The sequence below is a fragment of the Balaenoptera physalus genome, assembly GCF_965194825.1.
Source record: "Balaenoptera physalus genome assembly, chromosome: 14".
In the NCBI taxonomy this organism is placed as follows: domain Eukaryota; kingdom Metazoa; phylum Chordata; class Mammalia; order Artiodactyla; family Balaenopteridae; genus Balaenoptera; species Balaenoptera physalus.
This window is the reverse complement of record NC_138893.1, coordinates 85,184,596-85,212,256: the sequence shown is the minus strand read 5'-3', so window position 1 is coordinate 85,212,256 and position 27,661 is coordinate 85,184,596. Positions and strand designations below refer to the sequence as shown.

Here is a 27,661-nt window from a genome sequence, read left to right as displayed (position 1 = left end):
CGTGCCTCCCTGCCAGCCCCTGGTTCCACAGGAACACGTGCCCAGAGGGGCTGTACCGGGGTCCGGGCTGAGGGAGGGTCATGCAGGCCGAGCAGGAGGACGTGTCCTCCTGGCGCTGAGAGCCCAGGTCTGTAACCCACTGAGCATCTCAGCAAGGGTCGGGAGAGGCTCTTGACTGGTTAGTTCCAAATCACAGGCCACCCACCTAGGTGGGAGGGGGCTAGGCTGGGGGTAATTTCCCCACATGCAGGAGGTCGAATCGCTTTCAGAGCAGACCAGTCTCCAGGTAGTAAGCCCTGTCTCCCACCTTCAGCAGTGGCTCCTCCTCCTCATCTGGAGACTTGGGTAGCACGGAGAGAGACATCACACGTTTTGTGTGAGGACGAGCCAAGTGGCATCTGAGGGCCCCGTGAGCTCTGGCCCTGATTGGAATGATCAGAAACACCTGACCTAGAGTGAGGCCTCCCCACCTGAAACCATGGCCTTGGGCTGCTGGGCTGTAGAAGAACCAGTGAAGGTCCTGGTGTCTCTGCACTATCTGGGATTCCGTGTCCTCCCAGCCACCATGGCTGGCCACAGAGAGGGGCACGTGGGGGTTCACTTTGCCACTCAGCCATCTGGGTGGTTCCCACGCCACGTGTAAGCAAGACAGTGTTCCCCCTGATTGACATGGTCCAGAGGGATGACGGAGGAGAAGCCGTGTCCTGCTCTGGCCCTCATGCCCTATCCTGTCCAAGCCAACCGTGGATGCTTATTTGCTTCTCTCCCCTCCCTTCTGACCCTCTTTCCTCTTCTTTCCTCCATCTCCCTACCGGGTCTTGCAGCTGGGGTCACTGGGGCAGAGGAAGGGAGCAGGAGATGGAAAGTGAACCAAACCCTCTGCAAGGGACATTGTGGGCATCTGATGGGGTGATGAAGGCAAAAAGAATTGGAGGAGACTTCCAGAAGGCCTAGACATGGGCAGAAGGGTCAGGGAGCCAGGCCAGGATCGCCCAGGGGAGGCCAGGCCACTTTGGAGTGGGGTGTAGACAAGCCCTGCTTCAGCCCCGGCACCCCCTCTGACTGGCTTCTTCTCCATTTTGATCCAGGGCCTGAACAGCATGTTCGAGGTGTACCTGGTGGGGAACAACTCTCACCACTTCATCATCTCCCCCACCTCCGTCCAAGGGAAGGCGGACGTTCGCATCCGGGTGGCCATCCCCCTGGACTACGAGACTGTGGACCGTTACGACTTCGACGTAAGGCCCGCTCACCCTCTCCTTGGCCGGGTGGGGGATTTCAGGGGAGGGAGGGGGTGGCACCGTCCCCTTAAATCCCCCCTTCCACCTCTCCCCATTCTTCCCTCGTGGATCTGACCCAGAGAAGCCCATTGAGCTATGGCAGGGGCTAGGCTGGACCTCCTCTTTTCCAGGAGGACGAGGAAATGTCCAAGAATTGAGTGGAATTTTATTAGGTACCATCAGAGCCTCAGGAACCTCTACTGCCCAGCATCAGCCAGCATGGCCCCCGTTAGCCCCTTCCTTCCCAGCAGATTCTGTGGCCACCCTAACCCTATGAGTACTGATGGAGGGGTTCATAGTAGCATACATCTGGGATGGGCAATGACTCAGACTGGTGCTCTGGGTTGGAATGGGCAGAGGCCCCAGGGGGACTTATGGGAACGAGGGCTCCAGGAGCATGTGAGAGCTCACCTGGCCCCTGCTCTACGTATCCAGCTCTTTGCCAATGAGAGTGTGCCTGACCACGTGGGCTATGCCAAGGTGAAGATCACCCTCATCAACGAGAATGACAACCGGCCCATCTTCAGCCAGCCACTGTACAACGTCAGCTTATACGAGAATGTCACCGTGGGGACCTCTGTGCTGACAGTCCTGGTGAGTCCCCGCTCTCCTGCAGGGCAACTGAGCTCTGCGGTCGACCATCAGGAGCCATCCAGAGGGGTCCAAGGAGTCTGAGCAGTCAGGGAACGGGGTGCCCCAAGCCCTCAGAGGCTGTGATGTTAGTATACTAGAGCATCTGGACTCTTCAAGATGGGCTTCCTTGGCCAGGGCAGCACTGTGGAAAAGGGACCAACCTGGGGAAGAATGAGGTTGGGCCCAGGACACTTTGGTTTTCTGCCTTGTCCCTGAGAGATACTGAGCCTGGGTGGGCCAGGAGCCCTGGACCTGCCCTCTAATGGGGACAAGTGCCAGCCATCTCTCAGGAAGGTGATCCTGTCTATCTGAGCACAGACACCAGGGAAGAGTGGGCTCCTTGAGGATGCCTGGGCATCCCCAGCTGTCTTTGGCTGGGACTTTGACAGGGGACTCCTCCCGGTGTCCATTTGTATCCGTTAGTACTTGTGGTCGCAAGGGACAGAAACCTTTAAGTGGCTCAAGCAAAAAAGTAACTCCAAAGTATAAGTGATTTCAGGCATGGCTGTATCCAGGCACTCAACTGAGCGGGAATCTGACTTCAGCACTGGGCTCTGCTTTTTGGTGTTGGCAGAGAGGGACACCAGCACCCTTAGGCTCACTTCTCACCAATTTATCAACCCCAGTGGGGGGAAAAATATTCTTTTTCAATAGTTCCAGCAAAAGTCCCAGAGCTGATTCTCACTGACCCAGCTTATTGGGCCACCCTGGAACCAATCATCATAATTCTGATACACCAGAGATGGGTCATACTCCCCTAGTGGAACGGGGGGTTGGGTCAACCCCATTCAAATTATATGGGCTGAAAATGGGACAGGATATTCTATAGCAGCTTCTGTTACCAGAACAAAGAGGGTTGCTGAGCAGACCAAGGTGGTAGATGTGTGCTACACAAGCTCAGGGGCTTGCCCATAGTAGGTGCTCAATAAACGTTATGGAGTTTAACTCGCTGCTGCCCCTCCCTGCCCACTGAGGCCCCCAGAGTCCTTCCACTTCTCGCTCCGTTCTCACTCCAAGCAGAGATTGCCCGCCGATCTCAGGCCCCTACTCCATAGTGTGTTTACTCTACAGAAAGATGGTATGAAACTGTTTTGAGCCCCCAGGCCCTTCCCATCTGACAGTTATTCATATTTCAAGCAGATGTTTTGCTAGGTAGGCCGTCAGATGTAAACAGTAAGTCTGCTGCGGCTGTTTTCCTCCCACCTGCTTCCCCAGCCCATGGCTCTGCCAGCTTTCACCAAGTTGCTCATTGCAATCAGTCACCTGGTGCCTGAGGCCCCTTGGGCCCTCCTGCAGCCTCTAGGGGCCCAGCCAGAGAGCAAGTGCCAGAGGCTCTGGCCTTCTGGACCCAGAGAGAGCCTCTTCAGCCCCCCAGCCATCTTCCAATGTCAGGATGAAGGGCACCCAAGCAGCCTGTCCCCCACAGGGTCTGGAGCCACATGGCAAAGAATTCGGATGTCAAGCCCAGGCTTGGCGGGTGGCCGGGGATTCCTTTGTGTCATTCTTGTTGGGGATGGAGGGTCTCACTTTGCAGTCCCCAGTTCCTGTGGCCCTGGAAAGGGTTGAGGGAGCCTAGGGGGTAGGGTGGGGGGGTGACGTGTGGAATGGCACACCTCTTGGCTGATGGCCAGCTGCAGGTGCCAAGGATGATGTGTGAAGCCCAATCGCATCTGGAGTTGGCACTGGAGAGTAGCTTCTCAAACTGGATTTCCCCAAGCACTGGAGCAGTTCCTAGGCCTGCACGGACCCCTGCCCGCCGCCTATGACCCCTTTTCCAGTCCCTCTCCCAATGTTTAGCAGTTGTATTCGGGCTCCTCTGTGGCTGCCTGAGGGTCTCTGTCCAGGGCTGGCTCATCTGGGCAGCCTCTAGTTCCTCAGTGTGTGTGTCCAAGCCCTGCCCACCTTCCTATCAAACCCTCAGCCTCAGGGTTTGTGGAATTGTGCAGCTCTGAGGGGGCTGTTTCACCCAACGATAAGCTCTAGCAGCAGGGCTGTGTGTCTGAAGGAGCTCAGGTCCTGAAGTGAAACAGTGGGCCCTGCATCCCTGCCTTCTCTGGATGCTGGTCTAACTGTATTACCTCTAAGAATCTTCATTTCCCATCCGCAAAATGGGTATGAGATCCCCCCACCACTCCTGCTGCCACCAAGGCTGCTAGGTGTGAATGACAGATGTGAAAGCATCCCCTGGTGACCCCCACTCACCGTCATCTTCCAGTCTCCCCAAGGTACTTCCAGAGCTCCTAGCAGGTGGCAAGTTTCATGGCCACACCCACTGCCCTGGCCTCTCCCACCCTGCCCTTCTCCACTCAGACCCAGGGTTAGCCCAGTCTCTCTACCTCCTTTGCTCCAGGAGGGGCTGAAATTATAGCTATCTGCTCAGAGACTGTGAAATTCCTTCTCCCTGACCTTTTCTGGGATGTTATTAAAATGTTTCATGGGCAGTTGTGTCAGAAAAAATAATTATGAAGAAAAGGAAAATGTTTCAGTTTGCACCAAAGGCCAGGGCAGAGCCTGCTGCAAGGGGCCTCCCCACTCCATGCCATGGCAGGGCCCCATTTCTGTGCCTCATCACCTGTCCTGGGGGAAGGCAGCAGTTCACCAGGGAGCTGGGAAAGCCAGAACAGGAGGGGGCCGTCGCCTGCAACCTGGGCATCCCAGCTGGGATGGCATCCCTTCTCACCTCCCTATTCCCCGGACCTTCCTCAGCCCAGGTTTTGAGGCCCTTACAGCCCCCAGTTATAGAAAAATGAGTTTCCACTGGTGGAGGGGAAAGAGCGGGGATGTAGTGGTCAAAGGCTTGACCTTGAGCCCCAACTCTGAAGGGTGACCACATAGGGGAGAGGTGTGTAGGGGCACACTTACCCACGTATGTTTGCTTGGGGGGGGGTGTGTGTGTATGCGTGCACACACACAGGCATGCCCTTGTGTCTGTGCCTTTATGTGTGTGTGCAACTACATGCACTCAGATACGTGTATATAACACGTGTGCATGTGTGTGCGTGTGCAGGTTCCTGTATGATGCTGGTGCCTCCCCATCCTCTAGGTTGTATGGTTTCTTTCCCTCTCATATCCCCAGGCTGCTCTGATTCTCTCCTTCCAATCCTGCCTCCTGACCTGATAATAGGGGTTGGCTGGGAAGGCTGTGGGGTATCTTCCTAGGATTCTGCTGGGCTTCGGGCAGCCCTGTAGCCTGGCCGATGGCTACCTGGGGCCTGGTGGGGTTTGTGGGTGCTGCTGGACAGTAGGAGAGCAATCTGAATGTTCAACAAATATTTTTTGAATACCCACCACCGTGTCAGGCACATGGCCCTGAGGATACAATGGTGATGTGAGTCTTGCCCTCATGAAGTTTATAATCTCTTGGGAAAGCCTGATGTTAGTACTAAGAAATGAATCTTTACATTAAGCATTACTTGCTGTGATGGAGAGATCAGGGAGCTATGCAAACCTGTAACAGGGCATCTGACCTTGACTGGGGTCAGGGAAGCCTTCCCTGAGGAAGTGGCAATTGAGTAGACATTAACAGTTAAGCGAATGGAGAGAAGCACATTGGAGAAAGAGGGAATAGCATGTGCAAAGGCCTTGTGGCTGGAATGCAGTGGTGGGGGTGTGATGTGCAAGGAAGTGGAGTGCTGCTCCTCTGAGGCGGCGGGGGTTGGGGGTGGGTTCAACTGTCTCTCCTGAATTGTGCCCACCCCAAACATAACCACTAGGCTGCTGTTCTGATAGTGGAGAAGTCTTGTATCAACCCATCCACGTTCTCTTACCTATTCCATCCTGGTGGCCCATGGCCAGCATTTGGGAAACAGCTGGCAGAAGCTGTTCCTGGGATGTGCAAGGAGCCAGCCTGGCCTCCTGCAGTATGGAGCTCGTGTCCCCAGATTTATTAGCTCCATGTCCCCTGGGCAGTGAGAGAGGGGCCCTGAGGAGGAGCAGCAGCCAGGAGGGCAGGTCCTCCCGCACTCCAGGAGGCCTTCCCTCCCTGCTCCAGGGGCGTGGGGCACAGCAAGGATGGAGAGAAGATGGAGCGCCGGACAAGACAGGATTCTTCCCCAGGCAGGAATCAAAGCAAGAAGGAGAGGTACATAAGAGCCCTGATGGGGCAGGTGCAGGGCCCAGGACCAGCTCAGTTTGCTCAGCCCAGGGATGGAGTGTCACCCCTCAGCTCCAGGCAGACAGAGTGGCCTGTGGGGGCTGAAAGGCATGGCTCCTCTCTACCCTCCGTGCCCCTCTTCCCAGCCAGTCCTTGGGAGGCTGGTACCATCTTGGGCAGGGCCCTGAATCCTGTTCTGTTGTGGACTGGTCACTCCTTCTCTGGGATTTGGTTTTCTTCTCATCACATGAGGAAAATAGTGCCTGCCCAGCCTGCATTGGTTGGGCTGTTGGGAGGCTCCAGTGCGGTGATGTGGATGTAAATAGGTAAGGGATTACAGACCTAAATTGTGGTTCTTATTTTTTTTTTTTTAAGTATAGCTTTAACTCATTATTTATTTATTTATTTATTTATGGCTGTGTTGGGTCTTCGTTTCTGTGCGAGGGCTTTCTCCAGTTACGGCAAGTGGGGGCCACTCTTCATCGCGGTGCGCAGGCCTCTCACTATCGCGGCCTCTCTTGTTGCGGAGCACAAGCTCCAGACGCGCAGGCTCAGTAACTGCGGCTCACGGGCCTAGTTGCTCTGTGGCATGTGGGATCTTCCCAGACCAGGGCTCGAACCCGTGTCCCCTGCATCGGCAGGCAGACTCTCAACCACTTCGCCACCAGGGAAGCCTCTGTGGTTCTTATTATCATCCGCCTTAAAGGGCCCCATCTGGCCGCCCTTCAGCCTGTGTGTAAGCCCAGCTCTGCAAGGTGGGCCTCTTTCCTCCACTATTACCTGGGGAGGTACCCTGACAGGATCCTACCTGGGAGGGTTGCCGTGAGAGTTCAGTGGAATGGTTGGTGAAGACACTCAGTGCCGAGCCTGGCCGGGAACACTCAGAAAATGTCAGCAAGTCATGCCAGCCTCTCGCCTGAGCTTTGATGGAGCCAGGACTCGCTTGGAGTCATGGCCCTGCCCCAGGGAAGCCGTGTAACGTGGGCACATCCCTGAGCCTCTGGGGCCCCATCGTCCTCATTATAAAGCTAGATGGTTGGGCCGATGCTGCTTCAGGGCCTTCTGGCTCCATGCGGCTTAATTCCAATGCACTCTGCCCAAGAGGAAAAGTTGATTTTTGCTGTTTAGTTTCACTCCTGGCAACACAAACATGCTTCCTGTCCTTTGAGGGTCCCTCACCCACCCACTGTTCTCTAGAGTTCCCTTGCCTGCCCTGCCCTCCCTCTCCCAGCCCCCATCTGGAAGTTTGGTGAAGGCTCCAAGGTGGTCACTTCCCTGCTCCTGGAGCTCACCAGCTTTTCCTAGTCGTCCAGCCCGGCCTCCCTCCCCAGGGGCATCAACAGAGGCAGCCCTGCTCCTGCTGGTCCCCTTCACTCCCTCCTCCCCTGCCCGCTGACACCAAAGGAAAAGGTGTGTGTGATGTCACTGCCCCAGGCTGACCCTGTTGAAGGCCAGCCTCAGTCCTGGAAGAACTGAAATGCAACATGCCTTTTCCATCAGCTGTCAGGCTGCGGGGCCTCTTCCCCAGCCCTGAGAGCCTGCAGGCTCAGGGCACACCGCCCACCCCCCACTATGTTGCTAAATCCAAGGAATTTAACATGGGCCTCACCCCGGGTGCTGGGAACTCGATGGCCCAGCCAGGTGGTCTGGGAAGGCCAGTCCCCTGCCTCGGCCTCAGGTGGTGCTCCCTGGTCCCTCTGGCCCCTTGCAGAAGGACTTGCTGCTCTGCAAGTGGGGAGACACCTCCCAGCTGCATCAGCATCTGCGGGAGGGAACTTTAGGAGCAAAGCTTTGAAACCAGGGAGACTCAGGTTGAAATTCTGCCCCTACCCTTGCTGTCTCTGTGACCCTAGACAGATGCCTGGCTGTGTCTGATCCTAAGTCCCCAAAGTTTGCTGTGGCGATGATAGTAATTATATCTATCCCATGATTTAAAAAGATGCATTTTAGACTGCTTACACCCAGAAAGCGCTGGGTGACTGACAGCTGTGATTGCTAGTGCTGTTGCTGTTTTTCTTCTCCACCATCATATTTGGGGGTCAGTGGAGCTTCAGAGAACACTGGCTCTTAAACCTAAGTCTCTGGGTTCCTGGATTCTCTGCCTTTGGCTCCGACTTCACTGGACACTGGGTCCTCTCAGTTGACACACTGGTGAGTTCTTGTGTGTGCCCGACCCTGGGGCTCTAACACTCAGACCCCAGCGTCAAGGAGCAGAAGAGAGAGGTTAAATGAGGATGTGGCCGGAGGGCTAAGACTCAGAGGAGGCAGGCAGCAGGTGTGACAGGAGGACTGGCTTCATGCGTGTGCGGCCTGGGCATTTGCTTGGGAAGCTGGAAGTAGGAGGGCCTCACCCTGGGTTTGATGCTCTACTGTTGCCGTCTTGAGATTCTTAATTTTTGAACAAGGGGGGCTGCATGTTCATTTTGCACTGGAAAATTATGCAAATTATGTAGCCTATCCTGGCTATAGGAGCTCCATAATTCTGTGCCCAAAGGAGCTCTGTGGTTGTCCATTGTTTTCGTCTATTCCCACGTTCCATCGGCACTGACTCAGTAATCGCTTGCCTTGTGCCACGCTCCAAGCAAGGGCCCACCAAGCTTGTTTCGGTTCCAAATGCTGCATGAGAAACCATCCCACACTTAGCGGCATAAAGCAACAACCGTTTTGTTATGTTCGTGGATCCGGGCGGGTCAGGAATATGGAAAGGGCCCAGCAGGGGAGCCCTTCTCTGCTCCTCCAAGTCTGGGGGGTGACTCTAGCCACTGGCGGCTCCTCCCTCTGTCTGGTGCCTGGGCTGGTCTGGCTGAAGGACTGGCTCAGCCGGACACTGTGTCTGAGCTCCTGCCTGTGGCCTCTCCACATGGTACAGGCATCTCAGGCATGGCTTGTAGAGAGAGCTCCTCAGAGGAAGCCTCTGGGAAATGAGTGTCCAAAGAGAACCAGGCAGAAGCTGCGTGGCCTTTTGTGATCTAGCCTAGAGGTCACCCTGCATTTCTGCTGAATGCTGTCGGTTACAGTGAGTCACCAAGGCAGGTTCACGTTTAAGAAGAGGGGCTATAGACCCTCCCCTGCTCTCAATGGTCCTTTCCTGAGATGCCGCACATGAGCGTGGCGCCGGGAGACAGCCAATTCCCGTTCCTCCTGGGTGTTGTGCAAACATAAGCAGAAGGACAGATGGGGGGAACCCTTCAAACCCCGTTATCAGCCTGGAAGTGTTCTCTGCCAATAGTGGGAGGAGGGGAGAGAAAAGAGAGTAATCCCGGGCACTCCCTGGCCGGTAAAGCTCCAGTGCCCTAGGCCTGGGTTGGCAGTCAAGGTCCCCACACCCTGGCCCTGAGCCGCTTTCCAGCTGTCTGCCCGCTACACCTCTCACACCCCTTCTCTCCTGCCTGACCAGAGTCCCCAGCTTCCCTGCACACCCTCTGCATTTCCTCACACCCCTCCCCCACCTAGCTCTCCCTCCCTCCCGTCTGAGACCATCAAAAGCCTGCTGACCCTCAGAGCCAGCCCAGTTGCAGCCTCCCCATAAGAAGCCATCTCCCTCTGGTAACAGGCACGTGCCCACCTCCCCCGAGGTCCTCCCCCTCCTCTCCAGCTCCCCGCTTTCCCTGGCTGCTCTCGCCACTCCTGTGGGGGCAGCATGGCTCATGTCCTCTTCTCCCGACTCCACAGAGAACCTCCTGAAGGCAGGTTCTCTCTGTCTGGGTGCCCCCATCCCTGGGCTGTGGGGCACAGAGGCGGTTTGACTCCTGTGGTCTGGAGTGTCTAGGGCAGCTTCCTCAAAGGAGGGATGGAGGCAGAGGTCTCATGGGGAAACTGAGGCATGGAAAGGGTAAATTACACACCCAAGTTCACCCAGCGAGTCAAGGGCAGAGATGTTTGTCTGAATCCAAAGCCTCGTACCCCCATTTTCACTGTGTGTGCCAGGCTCCCAAGCACCCACTCTGGCGATGGGCACAGGGGGAAGACTGCTGGACAGGGAACCCCGAGGCCTGGGCTCTAGATCACTGACTCGCTCTGTGACCCTGTGCCAGTCTCATTCCCTCTCTGGACCTTGGTTTCCTGCTCAGTCCAAGGAGAGGGTAAACTGGATGCCCTCTGATTATCCTTCCTAGGTTAGGGGAGGTCTGGGGATGCAGACCCCAGGCCAGGAACAAAGGCAAGGGTCCAGAAGGTGCAATGGCCACCAGATTCCAGGATCCCTTAGGCCTCCTAGTCCTAATCAGGGCATGTGATTACAAGGTCAAGGCTGAAATGTGCCCAGCCCTTCAGCCTGCCTCTGCAGACAGGTATGCAGGAGCTGACCTTGCTTCCTTGGCTGCTGCTGGCAGGGCCGGGTGCCCTGTGAGCCCCTGTGTCTCCCCTATAGAAGCCTCCCCTCTGCCCCTCCCAGAACAGGACTCTGCACTCTCTGGGGGAAAGGGGGCTCCCAGATGCAACTACCATACTCCTTCATTCAGTGACTGTTTATCGAATGATGGTAGTGAACAAGACAGACAAACATCCGTGTATGTACCAGGGGCGGAGACAGATGGTGAATAAGGAAATACAGAGCATGTCAGAGGGGGATGCATGCCTTGGGGGAAAGTATAGCTGGGGGCAGTAAGGGAGGAGTGCTGGGGGTGGCATTGCTACTGTATTCTACCAGGTGGTCAAGGAAGGCAGGCCTCTCACAGAAGGTGACCTTAGACAGAGCCCTGAAGGAAGGCAGGGGAGTCTGAGTTGGGGATTCTGCAAAGAGCTGCCCCAGGCTGAGGGAGCTGCAGGTGAGAGGCGTGAGACAAGAGCCTGGTGGTGGGTGGATATGCAGAGAGGAAGAGGGAGACCAGAGGAGGTCAGGAGGTGACAGACAGGACGTGACTGTGCTGATGGGGAGCCAGACGGATCACGGAGGCTGCTGTGTGGAGAGTAGGCCAGCGGGAGGGGCCGAGGACGCCCAGGTGGAAGCGGGCGACTAGGTGAGAGACGACGGCCCCAACCACCCAGGTGACAGTGGAGGTGGGGAGAGCTCTCCTAGCCTGTGCTCAGGTCTGAACAGCGGCTCCACCATTCTCCTCCCCAGTCCCAGCAAGGCACACCCATCTTCATCCCCACCTGGCTGCCAGGTGCGCCCTGTACCTTCACAAACACTGAAGTGGGTGGACAGCCCCGGGTTGGAGTCCTGCCTCAGCTTCTCACCAGCAGGTTGGCCTTGGGCAGGTTATTTTTTTTTTTTTTTTTTTTTTTATGGAGATTTTTTCTTTATTGAGAAACTTAAGAGTTGGGTACATCAAATAAAACCAGTTTCTGGGGGGAAAAAATCAAAACTCACAATAGAAAAACAAAAGTTAACACTGTTTGGGCCATATCAGAACCCAGAGAATATATTCTTTTAATTGAAAAATTCTAGGTGCTTCATAATTGACCTTTTGATACAAAATGACCTATTAAATTTGCAATTTGTGGTTGTTGGTGTTGAGGTCCATAGGACAAGACAAGCTAGGACGTCTTCAAACCTTGAGCTGAATTCCATGAGGGTTTATTTGGCTTTTGAATCGGTTTGTCCTTGTCTAAGAGGTAGCAGCAGCAACAGCGCCCACCTTCTGGGCAGCTTCTTTCTTGGCATGATGAGCCTGTAGGACCGCCACAGCTTCATCCACCTTGGAGCGGAGAGACTCGGGGGACTCCAGCATGTGCAGCAGCTCCGAGTTGTCAATCTCCAGCAGCATCCCCGTAATCTTCCCAGCCAGGTTTGAGTGCATCGTCTGGATGAGCGGGAACAAACGTTCACCCAGCATCTGTTTCTGTTCCTGGGGCGGTGCTGCGGCCAGCATGGAGGCGGTCAGCGGCTCCTGCCCCTGCACGTGGACCGCAGGCTGGGGTGCCTGCAGGGGCTGGATGGCGGGGTGAGGGCTGCGGACACTGGAGGCGTATTTGTAAGGTTTGGGCAGGTTATTTACTGTCCCTGAGTTTCGGTTTCCTCCTCTATAAAATGGGCAGAGTAATTCCATCTCAGCAGCGTTGTAGGGTGATGCGTGGAAAGGTGGTAGTCTGGAGCCCGCGCACAGCAGATGCTCTGGTGGTGGTCCCAGCCCCTGCTGCAGGCCGAGCGTCCAGTGTTATCCGTGCTGCTCTCCAACAGTGTCCTCTCCCTGCTTCCGATAGCATTGCTTCAGCTCGATTCTATCATTGTGTAAAGCTGGTGACAGAAATTGCCAACGTGAATTATTAGCAAGTTTGGGAGATAATAGCACCCAATGGGCAGGCCCCATCCAGACGCTTTAGCAAAACCCAACAGAGGTGGGCAGGTCAACACAGGAAAGAGTGGAAGCAGGACTCCCGGCAACTGGGTCCCCTCAGCTGTCCTTCCCCTTCCTCCTGCCCCCCTACCTCTGCTCTCTTTCCCCACCCCCTCCTGACACGCCTCACCACAGGCATCTTAATTGATCTCATTGTTCTCCAATCCCTAGAGACCTGAGACTCCAGCTGTGCTTAAACAGCACAAAATCTCTTCCAATTTCCCCACCGTTTAAAAGAAAATTGAATTCTTTATCTGCAGCCTGGGGAGGGGAAGAGAGAGGCTAGAGAGAGACACACACACACACACACACACACACACGCATGCACGCACGCACACACAAGCACACATAAATAGTAGTCACCCTAGCCCTGCTCCCAAGCTGGCCTGGAAGGCCTTTGTAGGCACACTGTCCCCCATTTGGGGGGGTGTCTCAGCTGTACTTCTGGGCCCCTTTAATCTGCTCTTTGGTTCATCTCCAGCCAGAGGGGCCAGGCACTGGGAGGATACTGAGCTGGTTGATGGTGATTGACGGGTCCAAGTTCCTCTGTCTGTCAGGCCTCAGTGCTCCTCGGATGTGTTTATCTCTTTAATCTAAATATCAATCCGTAAAACCAAAATGGGATGGAATTAGAGGTAGGACAGGTGCTAAGGAGAGAGAGGGAGAACAGAGCTGGCTGCCCACTGCCGCCCTGGGCTTCTGGAAGGACCTCGGCAGGGCCTGTGGGTTGGAGGCCGCAGGGGGCCTCCTGAGACTGGCTAGAGCCTGAGTCAGAATGGAGAGCGGGGCTCCCCCAGCTCTGCCCCTGAAGTGGATTGTCCCAGACTTTGTTCACGGTCCAACAGTTTCCCGCCATTTAGTTGCTCGACTACTTGATTTTTGGCAAATTGCTCTAAAGACTCATTTCCCATCAAGCCTTTGATGCCTCCCTCATTGGCGTCTCCAGAATCCCCCATCCTTGATAGGAGTGGCTCTGTCTGCTACTGACCTTTGCCCCTTTGCAAAAAAAACCTGGAAGGATGCTGTTGTTTATCATCATAGGCCTGGTGAGTGGGTGTTCTGAGCTTAGTAAATGGCAAGTACTTTACAGTATGTTACTTATCTCTTCTGTACCCATTGTGCAGAAGAAAGAAACAGAGGCCCAGAGTGGTAAGTAACCTATCCGGGACCAGCCAACAGCGAGTGACCAAGCCAGGATTCAAACCTGGGTCTGCCTGATTCCAAAGCCCCTGGGTCCCCCTCCCGTTTGCCGGTCACTAGCAGGCGCCCATTCCCACACTGGGCTCCAGCCTGTTGTTGGAATCAGCTGTCTCCAGGGTCCAGGGAGATGGGCCCAGCGCTGGCCTCAGAGGCCGGAGTCACCCCATCACTGGGTGACCTTGAGCAGCTCCCTGGCTCCCAGGGCCCTGGTGTCCTCATCTGTAAAATGAAGGGATTGCGCTGGCTGCCCTCTAAGGCCCCCGACAGCCCCCTCCTGTACTGAGAGCTGTGATTCCCTGCCCTCCGCGCCTGTCAGGGTCCCCCTTCATGAGGGTTGCTGCTGATTGTTCCTCTCAGGCAGTTGCTCAGAGGACATGAGAGGGAAGAAAATATACCCCCTGGGTGAGGGGACAGTGGGTAGCTGTAAGCGTGGCCAGGGCCAGAATGAGTTCATCAATGCAGTAAAGCCAATGGCTGTACAAAGTCCACCTGTGCCTTGTGCCAGGAGGGTCAGGAGCCCTGGGACCAGCCGACAGTGGAGGGGCCCAGACCTGAGAGCTCGTCCTGGGAGCAGGTGGGAGAAAGGCTGAGGGAGCAGGGAGAGGGGCCCGCAGAGGTTTAGGGAGAAGTTGAGCAGGGCCTGTGGGTTTGGGGTGGCTTAATCTTGCTGCATAATTCTTTTTTTTTTTTTTTTCTATTTTTTTTTTAAATTATTTATTTATTTATTTATTTTATTTATGGCTGTGTTAGGTCTTCGTTTCTGTGCGAGGGCTTCCTCTAGTTGCGGCAAGTGGGGACCACTCTTCATCGCGGTGCGCGGGCCTTTCACTGTCGCGGCTTCTCTTGTTGCGGAGCACAGGCTCCAGACGCGCAGGCTCAGTAATTGTGGCTCACGGGCCTAGTTGCTCCGCGGCATGTGGAATCTTCCCAGACCAGGGCTCGAACCCGTGTCCCCTGCATTGGCAGGCAGATTCTCAACCACTGCGCCACCAGGGAAGCCCTTGCTGCATAATTCTTGTCAGAGGGGATGACAGCTGTGGTTCCTGTCAACCTTGTTTCCCTTCTGGCTCGAAGTCCCGTATGCCCATTGGTTTGGTTAGTGTTTTTCAAACTTTTTCTTACCATGGTCCATAATAAAAACCACATTATCTTCATGACCCAGAATACACACTCAAATACGCACATCCACGTGTAGAACAAAACAGTACTTCCTTACTAAGTGTGATTATACACCCTAGTTGTATTTTATTCTGCTAGGCTTCATTTTTTTATGAGAATTTTTAAGATCTGCTATCTTAGCAACTTTCAAATATACAATAAAGTATCATTAACTGTAGTCACCATGCTGTACGTTACATCCCCAGAACTTATTTTATAATAAGTTTGTACCATTTGATCTCCTTCACTCATTTCACCCACCCCCACCCCTGCCTCTGGCAACCAACAACTTGTTTTCTGTAGCTTTGAGCTCAGTTTTGGTGGTGGTGTTTGTTTAAATTCTATATATAAGTAAGAGCATATGATATTTGTCTTTCTCTGACTTATTCCACTCAGCATAATGCCCTCAAGGATGTCCATCCATGTTATCACAAATGGCAAGATTTCCTTCTTTTTTATGGCTGAGTAATATTCCATTGTATGTATGTGTACTGCATCTTCTTTATCCATTCTCCATCAATGAACACTTAGGTTGTTTCCATATCTGGGCTATTGTGTAAAAAAAAAAAAAAGTGTTGCCATCAGCATGGGAGTTCAGATGTCTTTTCAAGTTAGTGTTTTCATTTTCTTCAGATAAATATCCAGAAGTGGAATTGCTGGATCATATGGTAGCTCTATTTTTAATTTTTTGAGGAATCTCTATACTGTCTTCCACAGTGGCTGCACCAATTTACATACCCACCAATAGTGCCCAAGGGTTCTCTATCCACATTCTCGTCAACACTTGTTATTTGTTATCTTTTTGATAATAGCCATTCTAATAGGTATGAGGTGATATCTCATTGTGGTTTTTTTTTTTTTTTTTTTTCTCATTGTGGTTTTGATTTTCACTTCCCTGATGATTAGTTGAACATTGAACACCTTTTCAAGTACCTGTTGGCCATCTGTACATCATCATTGGAAAAATTCCTATTCAGATCCTCTGCCCTTTTTTAAAGTATTTATTTATTTATTTATTTGGTTGCACCAGATCTTAGTTGTGTCTCACCTGCTCCTTAGTTGCAGGCAGGTGGGCTCCTTAGTTGTGGCATGCATGTGGGATCTAGTTCCCTGACCAGGGATCGAACCCAGGCCCCCTGCACTGGGAGCACGGAATCTTAACCACTGTGCCACCAGGGAAGTCCCCTTCTGCCCATTTTTTAATCAGATTGGGTTTTTGCTAGTGAGTTGTATGTGTTCTATAGACATGGATATGAGCCCCCTATCAGATATGTGATTTGCAAATATGTTCTCCCATTCAGTAGGTTATCTTTTCATTTTGTTTGTTTATTTTGAAGTTTGGAAGCTTTTTAGTTTGATGTACTCCATCTGTTTATTTTTTAATTTGTTGCTTTTCCTTTAAGTGTCAAATCCAAAAAAATCATCACCAAGACTGATGTCAAAGAGCTTCCCACCTATGTTTTCTTATGGTTTGAGGTCTTATATTTAAGTCTCTCATCCATTTTGAGTTCATTTTTTAAAATTTTATTAGAGTATAGTTGATTTACAATGTTGTGTTAGTTTCAGGTGTACAGCAAAGTGATTCTGTTATACATATACATATATTCATTCTTTTTCAGATTCTATTCTCATATAGGTTATCACAGAATACTGAGTAGAGTTCCCTGTGCTATACAGTAGGTCCTTGTTGGTTATCTACCTTATGTATAGTAGTGTGTATATGTTAATCCTAAACTCCTGATTTATCCCTCCCTGCCACATTTCCCCTTTGGTAACCATAAGTTTGTTTTCGATATCTGAAAGTCTGTTTCAGTTTTGTGAATAAGTTCATTTGTATCAGTTTTAAAATGAGATTCCACATATAAGCATTATCATGTGATATTTGTTTTCTGTGTCTGACTTACTTCACTTAGTATGATAATCTCTAGGTCCATCCATGCTGCCACATATGGCATTATTTTGTTCTTTTTTATGGCTGAGTAATATTCCATTGTATATATGTACCACATCTTCTTTAACCATTCCTCTGTTGATGGATATTTAGGTTGCTTCCATGTCTTGGCTATTGTAAATAGTGCTGCAATGAACATTGGGGTGCATGTATCCTTTTGAACTATGGTTTTCTCCGGATGTATGCCCAGGAGTGGGATTGATGGATCATATGATAGTTCTATTTTTAGTTTTTAAAGGAATCCCCATACTGTTCTCCATAGTAGTTGTACCAATTTACATTCCCACCAGCAGTGTAGGAGGGTTCCCTTTTCTCCACACCCACTCCAGCATTTGTTTGTAGACTTTTTGATGATGGCCATTCTCACTGGTGTGAGGTGATACCTCACTGTAGTTTTGATTTACATTTCTCTGATAATTAGTGATGTTGAGCACCTTTTCATGTGCTTTTTGGCCATCTGTATGTCTTCTTTGGAGAAATGTCTATATAGATCTTCTGCCCGTTTGTTGATTGTGTTGTTTGTTTTTTTGATATAGAGCTGCATGAGCTGTTTGTATATTTTGGAGATTAATCCTTTGTCGGTCGCTTCATTTGCAATTATTTTCTCCCACTCTGTGGATTGTCTTTTCCTTTTGTTTATGGTTTCTTGTGCTGTGCAGAAGCTTTTAAGTTTAACTAGGTCCCATTTGTTTATTTTTGTTTTTATTTTTATTACTCTAGGAGGTGGATCAAAGAAAATATCACTGTGATTTATGTCAAAGAGTGTTCTGCCTATGTTTTCCTCTAAGGGTTTTATACTGTCCAGCCTTACATTTAGGTCTTTGATCCATTTTAAGTTTATTTTTGTATATGGTATTAGGGAATGTTTTAATTTCATTTTTTTACATGTAACTTTCCAGTTTTCCCAGCACCGCTTACTGAAGATACTGTCTTTTCTCCATTGTGTTGTCTAGCCTCCTTTGTCATAGATTAATTGACCATAGGTGCATGGGTTTATTTCTGGGCCTTCTATCCTTTTCTGTTGATCTATATTTCTGGCCTTGCACCAGTACCATACTGTTTTGATGACTCTAGCTTTGTAATATAGTCTGAAGTCAGGGATCCTGATTCCTCTAGCTCCAATTTTTCTTTCTCAGGATTGCTTTGGCTATTTGGAGTCTTTTGTGTCTCCATACACAATTTTAAAATGTTTGTTCTAGTTCTGTGAAAAAAAATGCCATTGGTAATTTGATAGGGATTGCACTGAGTCTGTAGATTGCCTTGGGTAGTATAGTCATTTTGAAAATATTGATTCTTCCAATCCAAGAACATGGTATATCTTTCTATCCGTTTGTGTCATCTTCAATTTCTTTCATCAGCATTTTATAGTTTTTCAGAGTACAGGTCTTTTGTCTTCTTAGGTAGGTTTATTCCTAGGTATTTTATTCTTTTTGATGCCATGGGAAAAGGGATTGTTTCCTTAATTTCTCTTTCTGATCTTTCGTTGTTAGTGTATAGGAATGCAGGAGATTTCCGTGTATTAATTTTGTATCCTGGAACTTTACCGAATTCATTGATGAGTTCTAGTGGTTTTCTGGTAACGTCCTTAGGATTTTCTATGTATAGTATCATGTCATCTGCAAACAGTGACCCTTCCTTTCCAATTTAGATTCTTTTTATTTCTTTTTCTTCTCTGATTGCCATGGACTTCCAAAACTATGTTGAATAAAAGTGGCAACAGTGGACAACCTTGTCTTCTTCCTGATCTTAGAGGGAATGCTTTCAGCTTTTCACTGTTGAGAATGTTAGCTGTGGGTTTGTCATATATGGCCTTTATTATGTTTTTTGTTTTTTTGGGTTTTTTTGCTTTTTCTGCATTTATTGATATGATCATATATTAAGAGAATAAAAGGAAAAATTAAATTAGTTAATTTTTGAATGTTAAGTCAACCTTGCATACCTGGGATAAAACCTAGTATGTGATGTATTGTTGAATTTGATTTACTATTATTTTATTAAGAATTTTGGGGTTTATATTCATGAAGGATATTGGTCTATAATCCTTTTTATGGTAATGTCTTTCTCAGGTTTTGGTATTACATTTATCCTTGTCTCATAAAATGAGTTTATTAGTAATCCCTTTGGTATGTTTTAAAAAGTTTTCATGAGATGGGTCTTATTTCTTCTTGAATATGTGATGGGATTCACTGGGGTTACCATCTGATCCTGGAATTTTCTTTGGGGGAAGCTTTAGATTCATTTTCCTTAATAGATATAGGTGTATTCAGATTTTTTTTTTGTTATTTTTCATGTGAATTTTGGTAACTTTTGCGGGGGGGGATTTGTCCTTTCATCTCAGTTGTTGAAATTTTTAGCATAAAGTTGTTCATAGCATTCTTTTTATTATCCTCTAATGTCTGTGGGGTCTGTGCTGATAATCTCTTTTTCATTCCTCCTTTTGGGGTTTTCTCTTTTTCCTTGATTAGCTAGAAGTTTGTCATTTTTGTTTATAAGTTCAAAGAATCAACTTTTGGCTTTGTTAATTTTCTCTATTATTTATTTTCTATTTTATTGACTTCCTCTTATTATAATTTATTTCTTCTTTACTTTGTTTTTTTTAGTTTCTTAAGATGGAATCTTAGGTCATTGATTTTAGATTTTTCTTCTAATATATGTATTTAAAGTGATGGATTTTCATCTAAGCATTCATTAGTTGTATCAAGAAAAATTGATATTCAGTACATTCTTTGTCATTTAGTTTAAAATTTTTTCATTTCACTTTTTATTGAAGTATAGTTGAATTACAATATTGTGTTAATTACTGCTGTACAGCAAAGTGACTCAGTTATACATATAGCTATATTCATTTTTCATATTCTTTTCCATTATGGTTTATCGCAGGATATTGAATACAGTTCCCTGTGCTATACAGTAGGACCTTGTTGTTTATCCATTCTGTATACACCAGTATGCATCTGCTAATCCCAAACTCCCAATCCAACCATCTCCCATCCCCCTCGGCAACCACCAGTCTATTCTCTATTCTGTTTCTGTTTCATAGATAGGTTCATTTGTGTCATCTTTCAGATTCCACATAAAAGTGATATCATATGGTATTTGTCTTTCTCTTTCTGACTTGCTTCGCTTAGTATGATACTCTCTAGTTGCATCCATGTTGCTGCAAATGGCATTATTTCATTTTTTTTATGGCTGAGTAATATTCCGTTGTATATATGTACCACATCTTCTTTATCCATTCATCTGTCATTGGGCATTTAGGTTGTTTGCATGTCTTGGCTATTGTGAACAGTGCTGCTATGAACATAGGGGTGCATGTATCTTTTTGAATTACAGTTTTGTCTGGATATAAGTATGACCTTTATTGTGTTAAGGTAAGTTCCCTCTATGCCCACTTTCTGGAGAGTTTTTATCATAAATGGGTGTTGAATTTTATCAAAAGCTTTTTCTGCGTCTACTGAGATGATCGTATCATTTTTATTCTTCAGTTTGTTAATGTGGTGTTTCACACTGATTGATTTGAGTGTACTGAAGAATCCTTGCGTGCCTGGGATAAATCCAAGTTGATCATGGTGTATGATCCTTTTAATGTACTGTTGGATTAGGTTTGCTAGTATTTCGTTGAGTTTTTTCTGTGTCTATGTTCATCAGTGATATTGGCCTGGAATTTTCTTTTTTCATGGTATCTTTGTCTGGTTTTGGTATCAGGGTGATGGTGACCTCATAGAATGAGCTTGGGATTGTTCTTTCCTCTGCAATTTTTTGGAAGAGTTTAAGAAGACCAGGTGTTAACTCTTCTCTAAATGTTTGATAGAATTCGCCTGTGAAGTCGTCTGGTCCTGGATTTTTGTTTGTTGGAAGTTTTTAAATCACAGTTTCAATTTCATTCCCTGTGATTGGTCTGTTCATATTTTCTATTTCTTCCTGGTTCAGTCTTGGAAGGTTGTAGCTTTCTAAGAATTTGTCCATTTCTTCTAGGTTGTCCATTTCATCGGCATATAGTGACCTGCAATAGTCTTTTATGATCCTTTGTATTTCTGTGGTGTCCATTGTAACTTCTCCTTTTTCATTTCAAATTTTATTGATTTGAGCCTCTCTTTTTTTTCTTGATGAGTCTGGCTAAATGCTTATCAATTTTGTTTATCTATTCAAAGAAACTTTTGAATGGCTTTTAGTTTCATTGATCTTTTCAATTGTTTTCTTTATCTCTATTTCATTTATTTCTGCTCTGATCTTTATGATTTCTTTCCTTCTACTAACTTTGGGTTTTCATTGTTCTTCTTTCTCCAGTTGCTTTAGCTATAAAGTTAGGTTATTTATTTGAGATTTGTCTTGTTTCCTGAGGTAAGATTGTATTGCTACAAGCTTCCCTCTTAGAACTGCTTTTGCTGTGTCCCAAGGTTTTGGATCATCGTGTTTTCGTTGTCAGTCATCTCTAGGTATTTTTTGATTTCCTCTTTGAGTCCTTCAGTGATCCATTGGTTGTTTAGTAACATATTGTTTAGCCTCCGTGTGTTGGTGTTTTTTATAGTTTTGTGTGTTTTTTTGTAGTTTATTTCTAATCTCATAGCACTGTGGTCTGAAAGGATGCTTGATATGATTTCAGTTTCCTTAAATTTACCAAGGCTTGATTTGTGGCCCAAGATGTGATCTATCCTGGAGAATGTTCCATGTGCACTTGAGAAGAAAGTGTATTCTGCTGCTTTGGGATAGAATCTTCTATAAATATCAGTTAAGTCCATCTGGTCTAATGTGTCATTTAAGGCCTGTGTTTCCTTATTGATTTTCTGTCTGGATGATCTGTCCATTGATGAAAGTGTGGTGTTGAAGTCCCCCATTTTTATTGTGTTACTATCGATTTCTCCTTTTATGGCTGTTAGCATTTGCCTTATATATTGAGGTGCTCCTATGTTGGGTACATATATATTTCCAATTGTTATATCTTCTTCTTGGATTGCTCCCTCAATCATTATGTAGTGCCCTTCTTTGTCTCTTGTAATAGTCTTTATTTTAAAGTCTATTTTGTCTGATGTGAATATTGCTCCTCCAGCTTTCTTTTGATTTCCATTTGCATGGTATACCTTTTTCCATTCCCTCACTTTCAGTCTGTACGTGTCCCTAGATCTAAAGTGGGTCTCTTGTAGACAGCATATATCTGGGTCTTGTTTTTGTATCCATTCAGCCAGTCTATGTCTTCTGGTTGGAACATTTAATCCATTTTTATTTAAGGTAATTATTGATATATATGTTCTTATTGCCATTTTGTTAATTGTTTTGGGTTTGTTTTTGAAGGTCTTTTTTCTTCCCTTCCTCTTTTGTTCTCTTGTGATTTGATGTGTATCTTTAGTGTTGTTTGGATTGGTTTTTCTTTTTTGTGTGTGTAGATTTTTGGGGGGGATTGTAGATTTTTGGTTTGTGGTTCCCATGAGGTTTTGATATAGCAGTCTATATATGTACAAGATTGTTTCAAGATGCTGGTCTCTTAATTTCCAGTGCATTTACAATATCCTGTATTTGTACTCTCCTTTTCTCACAATTGCTGGTTTTGATATCATATTTGTGTGTGTGTGATTTCTTACCTTTGTATTATGTTTGCCTTTACCAGTGAGCTTTCCCATTCATAATTTTCTTGATTCTAGTTGTGGCCTTTTCTTTTGCACCTAGTGAAGTTCCTTTAACATTTGTTGTAAAGCTGGGTTTGTGGTGCTGAATTCTCTTAGATTTTGCTTGTCTGTGGCTTTTGATCTCTCTGTCAAATCTGAATGAGAGCCTTGCTGGATAGAGCATTCTTGGTTGTAGGTTTTTTCTTTTTCATCACTTTAAGTATATCATGCCACTCCCTTCTGGCCTGCAGAGTTTCTGCTGAAAAATCAGCTGATAACCTTATGAGGATTCCCTTGTATATTGTTGCTTTTCCCTTGTTGCTTTTAATATTTTTTCTTTGACTTTAATTTTTTGTCAGTTTGATTAATATGTGTCTCAGCATGTGCCTCTTTGGGTTTATCATATGTGGGACTCTCTGTGCTTCCTGGACTTGAGTGTTTCCTTTCCCATGTTAGGGAAGTTTTTGGGTATAATCTCTTCAAATATTTTCTCAGGCTTGTTCTGTCTCTCTTCTCTTTCTGGAGCCCCTCTAATGTGAATGTTCATGCATTTAATGTTGTTCCAGAGGTCTCTGAGACTGTCCTCAATTTCTTTTCATTCTTTATTCTGTTCCATGGCAGTGATTTCCATCATTCTGTCTTCCAGCTCACTTATTTGTTCTTCTGCCTCAGTTATTCTATTATGGATTCCTTCTAGTGTATTTTTCATTCCAGTTATTGTATTGTTCATGTCTGTTTGTTTGTTCTTTAAATCTTCTAGCTCTTTAAATCTTCTAGCTCTTTTTTAAACTATTTCTGTATCTTCTCAATCTGTGCCTTCATTCTTTTTCTGAAGATCTTGGATCATCTTTATCATTGCTTTGAATTCTTTTTCAGGTAGGTTGCCTATCTCCTCTTCATTTAGCTGGTCTTGTGGGGTTTTATCTTGTTCCTTCGTCTGGAACATATTTCTTTGCTATCATTTTGTCTAACTTTCTGTGTTTGTGGTCTCCTTTCCACTGGCTCCAGGATCATAGCTCTTCTTGCTTCTGGTGTCTGTCTCCTCGTGGTTGAGGTTGGTCCTGGGGCTTCCTGGTGGGAGGGATTGGTGTAGGCTTCCTGGTGGGAGGGATTGGTGCCTGCCCACTGGTTGATGGAGCTGAGTGTTGTCCCTCCATTGGGCACAGCCGTGTCAAGGGTTGTGTTTAGAGGTGGCTGTGAGCTCAGTATAACTTTAGGCAGCCTGTATGCTGATGTGTGGGACTGTGCTCCTATCCTGCTGGTTGTTTGGCCTGAGGCATTCCAGCAGTGGAGCCTGTAGGCTGCTGTGGGTCTTGATGCCAAAATGGCGAATTCTGGAAGAGCTCATGCCAATCAGTATTCTCTGGGGCCTCTGCCACCAGTGTCCTTGTCCCCTCAGTGAACCACAGCTGACCCCCACTTCCTCAAGAGACCCTCCAAGATCCATAGGTAGGTCCAGCCCACGCTCCTATAGAGTCACTGCTTTGTGCTGGGTCCCAGTGTATGTGAAACCTTGTGTGAGCCCTCCAAGAGTGGAGTGTCTTTTTCCCCCAGTCCTGTGGAGCTCCTGCACTCAAGCCCAGCTGGCCTTCAAAGCCAAATGCTCTGGGGAATTCCCTGGCAGTCCAGTGGTTAGGACTCGGCGCTCTCACTGCCAGGACCCTGGGTTCGATCCCTGGTCATGGAATTAAGATCCTGCAAACCATACAGCACAGCAAACCCCCCCCCAAAAAAAGCCAAATGCTCTGGGGGTTCCTCCTCCTGACGCCAGACCCTCAGGCTGGGTGGCCTAACATGGGGCTCAGGACTTTAACTCTTGTGGGAGAACCTCTGCAATATAATTATTCTCCAGTTTGTGGGTTGCCCACCTGGGCGGTATGGGATTTGATTGTCACAAAAGTGCCCCTCCTACCTTCTCGTTGTGACTTTGTCTTTGAATGTAAAATATCTTTTTTGTTAGGTTCGAGTCTTTTTTGTTGATGGTTGTTCAGCAGTTAGTTGTGATTTTGATGTTTTCATGAGAGGAGGTGAGCTCAAGTCCTTCTACTCTGCCATCTTTTCCAGAATTGAGGGACTGCTTTTAGTTTTGATGCTCGCTCTCTCTTTCCTCAGCGTGTGTTGGCCACTATCCCTTTGATATGGGGTGTGCAGGTGCAGTGGTCCTTGCACACTCCTGGGACAGTGGGGCAGCCCTTGACGCCTGCTCATGGTTCTCCTAGGGGTGGCTGCTCTCTGAGCACTCACAGGACGGTGGGGCAGGGCTTGGCACCTGCTTTGCAGGTCTCCTAGGGGTAGCTGCTCTCTGCACACTCCCAGGATAGCAGGGCAGTGCTTGGTGCCTGCTTACAGGTCTCATACCAGTGGCCCGTGCCCACTTCTGGAGCCCAGAATAGCAGCAACAACTCACGCACACCCCCAGAGCTCCTGTAGGTGGTGTCCTGTTGCCTGGGAACACTCACAGGGAAAGAAGCTCTTACAGTGGTCCTGCCCCTCTCCTCGTGCACCCTCCCAATAATGGCACCTCTCTGGTGGGCCCTGGCTTCTTCCGAGTACCCCCTCAGTTGCCACAGTCCAGCCTCTTAAGGCTGTCTTGGTGAAGCCAACCCCAGCCCTCTCCCTGGGTCTGACCTCTGAAGCCTGCACTTCAGCACCCAGCCCCCACCCACACCGACAGATGAGCGTCTGAGGCTGGGGAGTGCAGGGTGGCAAGTTACAGTGCAGGTTACTCTCTGTTTTGCCTTCTGCAAACTGGTTGCTGTGCTCTCCTCCTAGGCTCCGAAGTTCCCCTCTATCCAGGCTGATCTACCTGCTGATGCAGGGACTCTCCAGGCTGCAGGAACCTTTCCTCCTTCACAGCTCTCTGCCTGGGGCACAGGCCCTGTCACCGATTCCTTTCTTTTTCTTTTTCCTCTTGTCCTACTTGGTTACATGGAGGTTTTCTTACCCTTTCAGAAGTCTGAGGTCTTCTGCTGTCATTCAGTAGATGTTCCGTGTGAATCGTTCCACTTGTAGATGTGTTTTTAATGTTTCTGCGGGAGAAGGTGAGCTCCCCATCCTACTCCTCCACCATCTTGATCCCCATCCCCATTTTGAGTTAATTCTGTGTATGGTATAAGATAGTGGTCCAGTTTCATTCTTTTTCACACGGCCCAGTTTTCCCAGCACAATTTACTGAAGAGATTGTCCTTTCCCATTTGTATAGTCTTAGCTCCTTGTCATGAATTAATTGACCATATATACATGGGTTTATTTCTGGGCTCTTTATTTGGTTCCATTGATCTGTGTCTGTTTTTATGCCAGTACTGTACTGTTTTGATTCCTATAGTTTTGTAGTTTGAAATCAGGGAACATGATGCCTCCAGCTTTGTTCTTCTTTCTCAAGGTTGCTTTGGCTATTGGGGGTTTGTTGTGGTTCCACACAAATTTTAGGATTGTCTGCTCTGTTTCTGTGAAAAATTCCATTGGAATTTTGATAGGGATTGCATTGAATCTGTAGATTGCTTTGGGTAGTATGGAAATTTTAACAATATTAATTTTTCAGTGCATGACCATGGAATATCTTTCCATTTATTTGTGTCGTTTTCAGTTTCTTTCATCAATGTCTTAGAATTTTCACCCTAGTATTTTCTGTTTCATTCTACTAGATTTCTTTTTTTTTTTTTTAATGATAGTCATGACCCACTAAATTGATTTTATGACCAATTAACATATGGTAACCTAAGAAGGAAACTTCTCGGCTAATGTAATGATGATGATAATGATATCTTATGTTTCTCAAGTGCTCACTACAGGGCGCAGAGTGGTAAAGACCCCAGGCTCCAGACTTAAACCACCCAGGTTTATTCTGACTCACCCATTTCTGAGCTCTATGACTTTGAATAGGTTACTTGTATCAACAGTGACTCAATACAGTTACCACTAACAGAAACCCCCCAAATCTTTTCTTAAACAAAATCCAAGTGCATTTCTCTCACATTTAAAAGCTGTTTAGAGGTAAGCAGTCTTGGTTGCTTCTTTCAGGTTCTCTCCTTCACCATTCCTAGAGTATGGCCCTCATCTCCATGATCCAAAATGGTTGCTAGAGCTCCAGCCTTCACATCCAGATTCCAAGCTGCAGAATGGAGAAAATGAGGCAAATCACTCTCATTTCCTTTTAAGGAGACTTCCGAAGGAAATGCCTTGCAAACTTCTGCTTCCATCTCATCGGCCAGAACTTAGTTGTGTGGCTGTGCTTAGCTGCAAAGGAAGGTGGGAAATGTAGTATTTTAGCCAGGTAGTGTTCTACCCCCTAAAAAGCATGGTTTCTGTTCAGTTGAGAAAGGGAGTATAGATGTTTAAGTCTCTGCCAAATAACCTGTGTGTGCCTCAGTTTCCTCTTCTGGAAAACGGTGATCATGATAGCTCCATATGGATTTGTTGTGGGGGTTCAAGGGGATAATGTAAAGGACTTGGTAAAGCACCTGACGTGGAGTAGGTGCTAAACAAATAACAGGCACTTGTATTGAGAGCCTGGTGCCAAACTGAACCCCTTCTGTGTGTTATCTCATCGAATCCCCATGACAACCCAGTGAGGTAGAAATTAGTGTCCTTATCTTATAGATGAGAGCCCTGAGATTCAGAGTACTTAGCTGCTTGCCAAAGGTCACACCTGTGGAGGAGGCAGAGCAGAGGCATGAACCCTTGTTTCTAGGATACCAACGTCCTTTCCCTTCACCATGAGGCAACACAGCCTCCTCATGAAGACTGAAACCCTCCCTGAGACTCCCCTGGTGAAACTATGGGGCCAAGAGGTATGACAGGTTGGAAACTGAACTTGACCGGCTGACATCCAAGCTGAACCCAAGGCCCAGAGTCCCCTCTGTCTGCCCAGCCACCTGTAGGGGGTACCCCCTGCCCAAAGGAGAAACAGGACCAGGACACACACACACACACAAAAACCCTTTAGGCTCCCATTGTAACAAGACCTGCAACCTTCGGGTCAGAAGGTCAGGGACTTCAAGTTGCTGAAGGACCTTGGGCAAACCTCTTTCCTCCATGAACCTCAGTTTCTCTATGGAGAGAAGGCTGCTGGACCCTCTCCCCATTCTGGGACATTTTTAGAACAACGTGACTAGAATGTTTTGAACTCCTTGGGAAGCAAGTCTTTATAAATGAGATATGCTGCTCTCCTGTCAGGGCGTTTCTCAGTCTGAGTTAGAACATTCTAAATACCGGAGGCGGGATGGGCAGAGGAGTGAGGGAATCCAAATGTCTGTGGACAGAGGCTGCTTCTCGGGTGTGAATGCTCCCAGCATTCCCTCGCCAGCCTGCACTGATACACAAAATCTGATTGTCTCACCATCAAGCCCTGGGCTGGACTGGCCCATGTAGGTGAGGGGCTGGGGCTGTAGCCCTCTGCTGGTCTCAGGATCACCGGTGATTTATAGTTCCTGTGTCTGACTTTGATCTTAATTTCTTCTGTAGTTGTG

General features: G+C 47.9%; 1 protein-coding gene across 1 annotated transcript in view; it reads left to right on the top strand.

The window, feature by feature from the left end:
- The window catches only part of CDH23 (cadherin related 23), a 452,316-nt gene that overhangs the window by 247,122 nt on the left and 177,533 nt on the right, over positions 1–27,661 (top strand). Inside the window, exons 12-13 of the mRNA XM_082424358.1 lie at positions 1,089–1,238; positions 1,716–1,874. Of these exons, the coding sequence (XP_082280484.1) occupies positions 1,089–1,238; positions 1,716–1,874 (309 nt within the window). The remainder of the gene's footprint in view (positions 1–1,088; positions 1,239–1,715; positions 1,875–27,661) is intronic.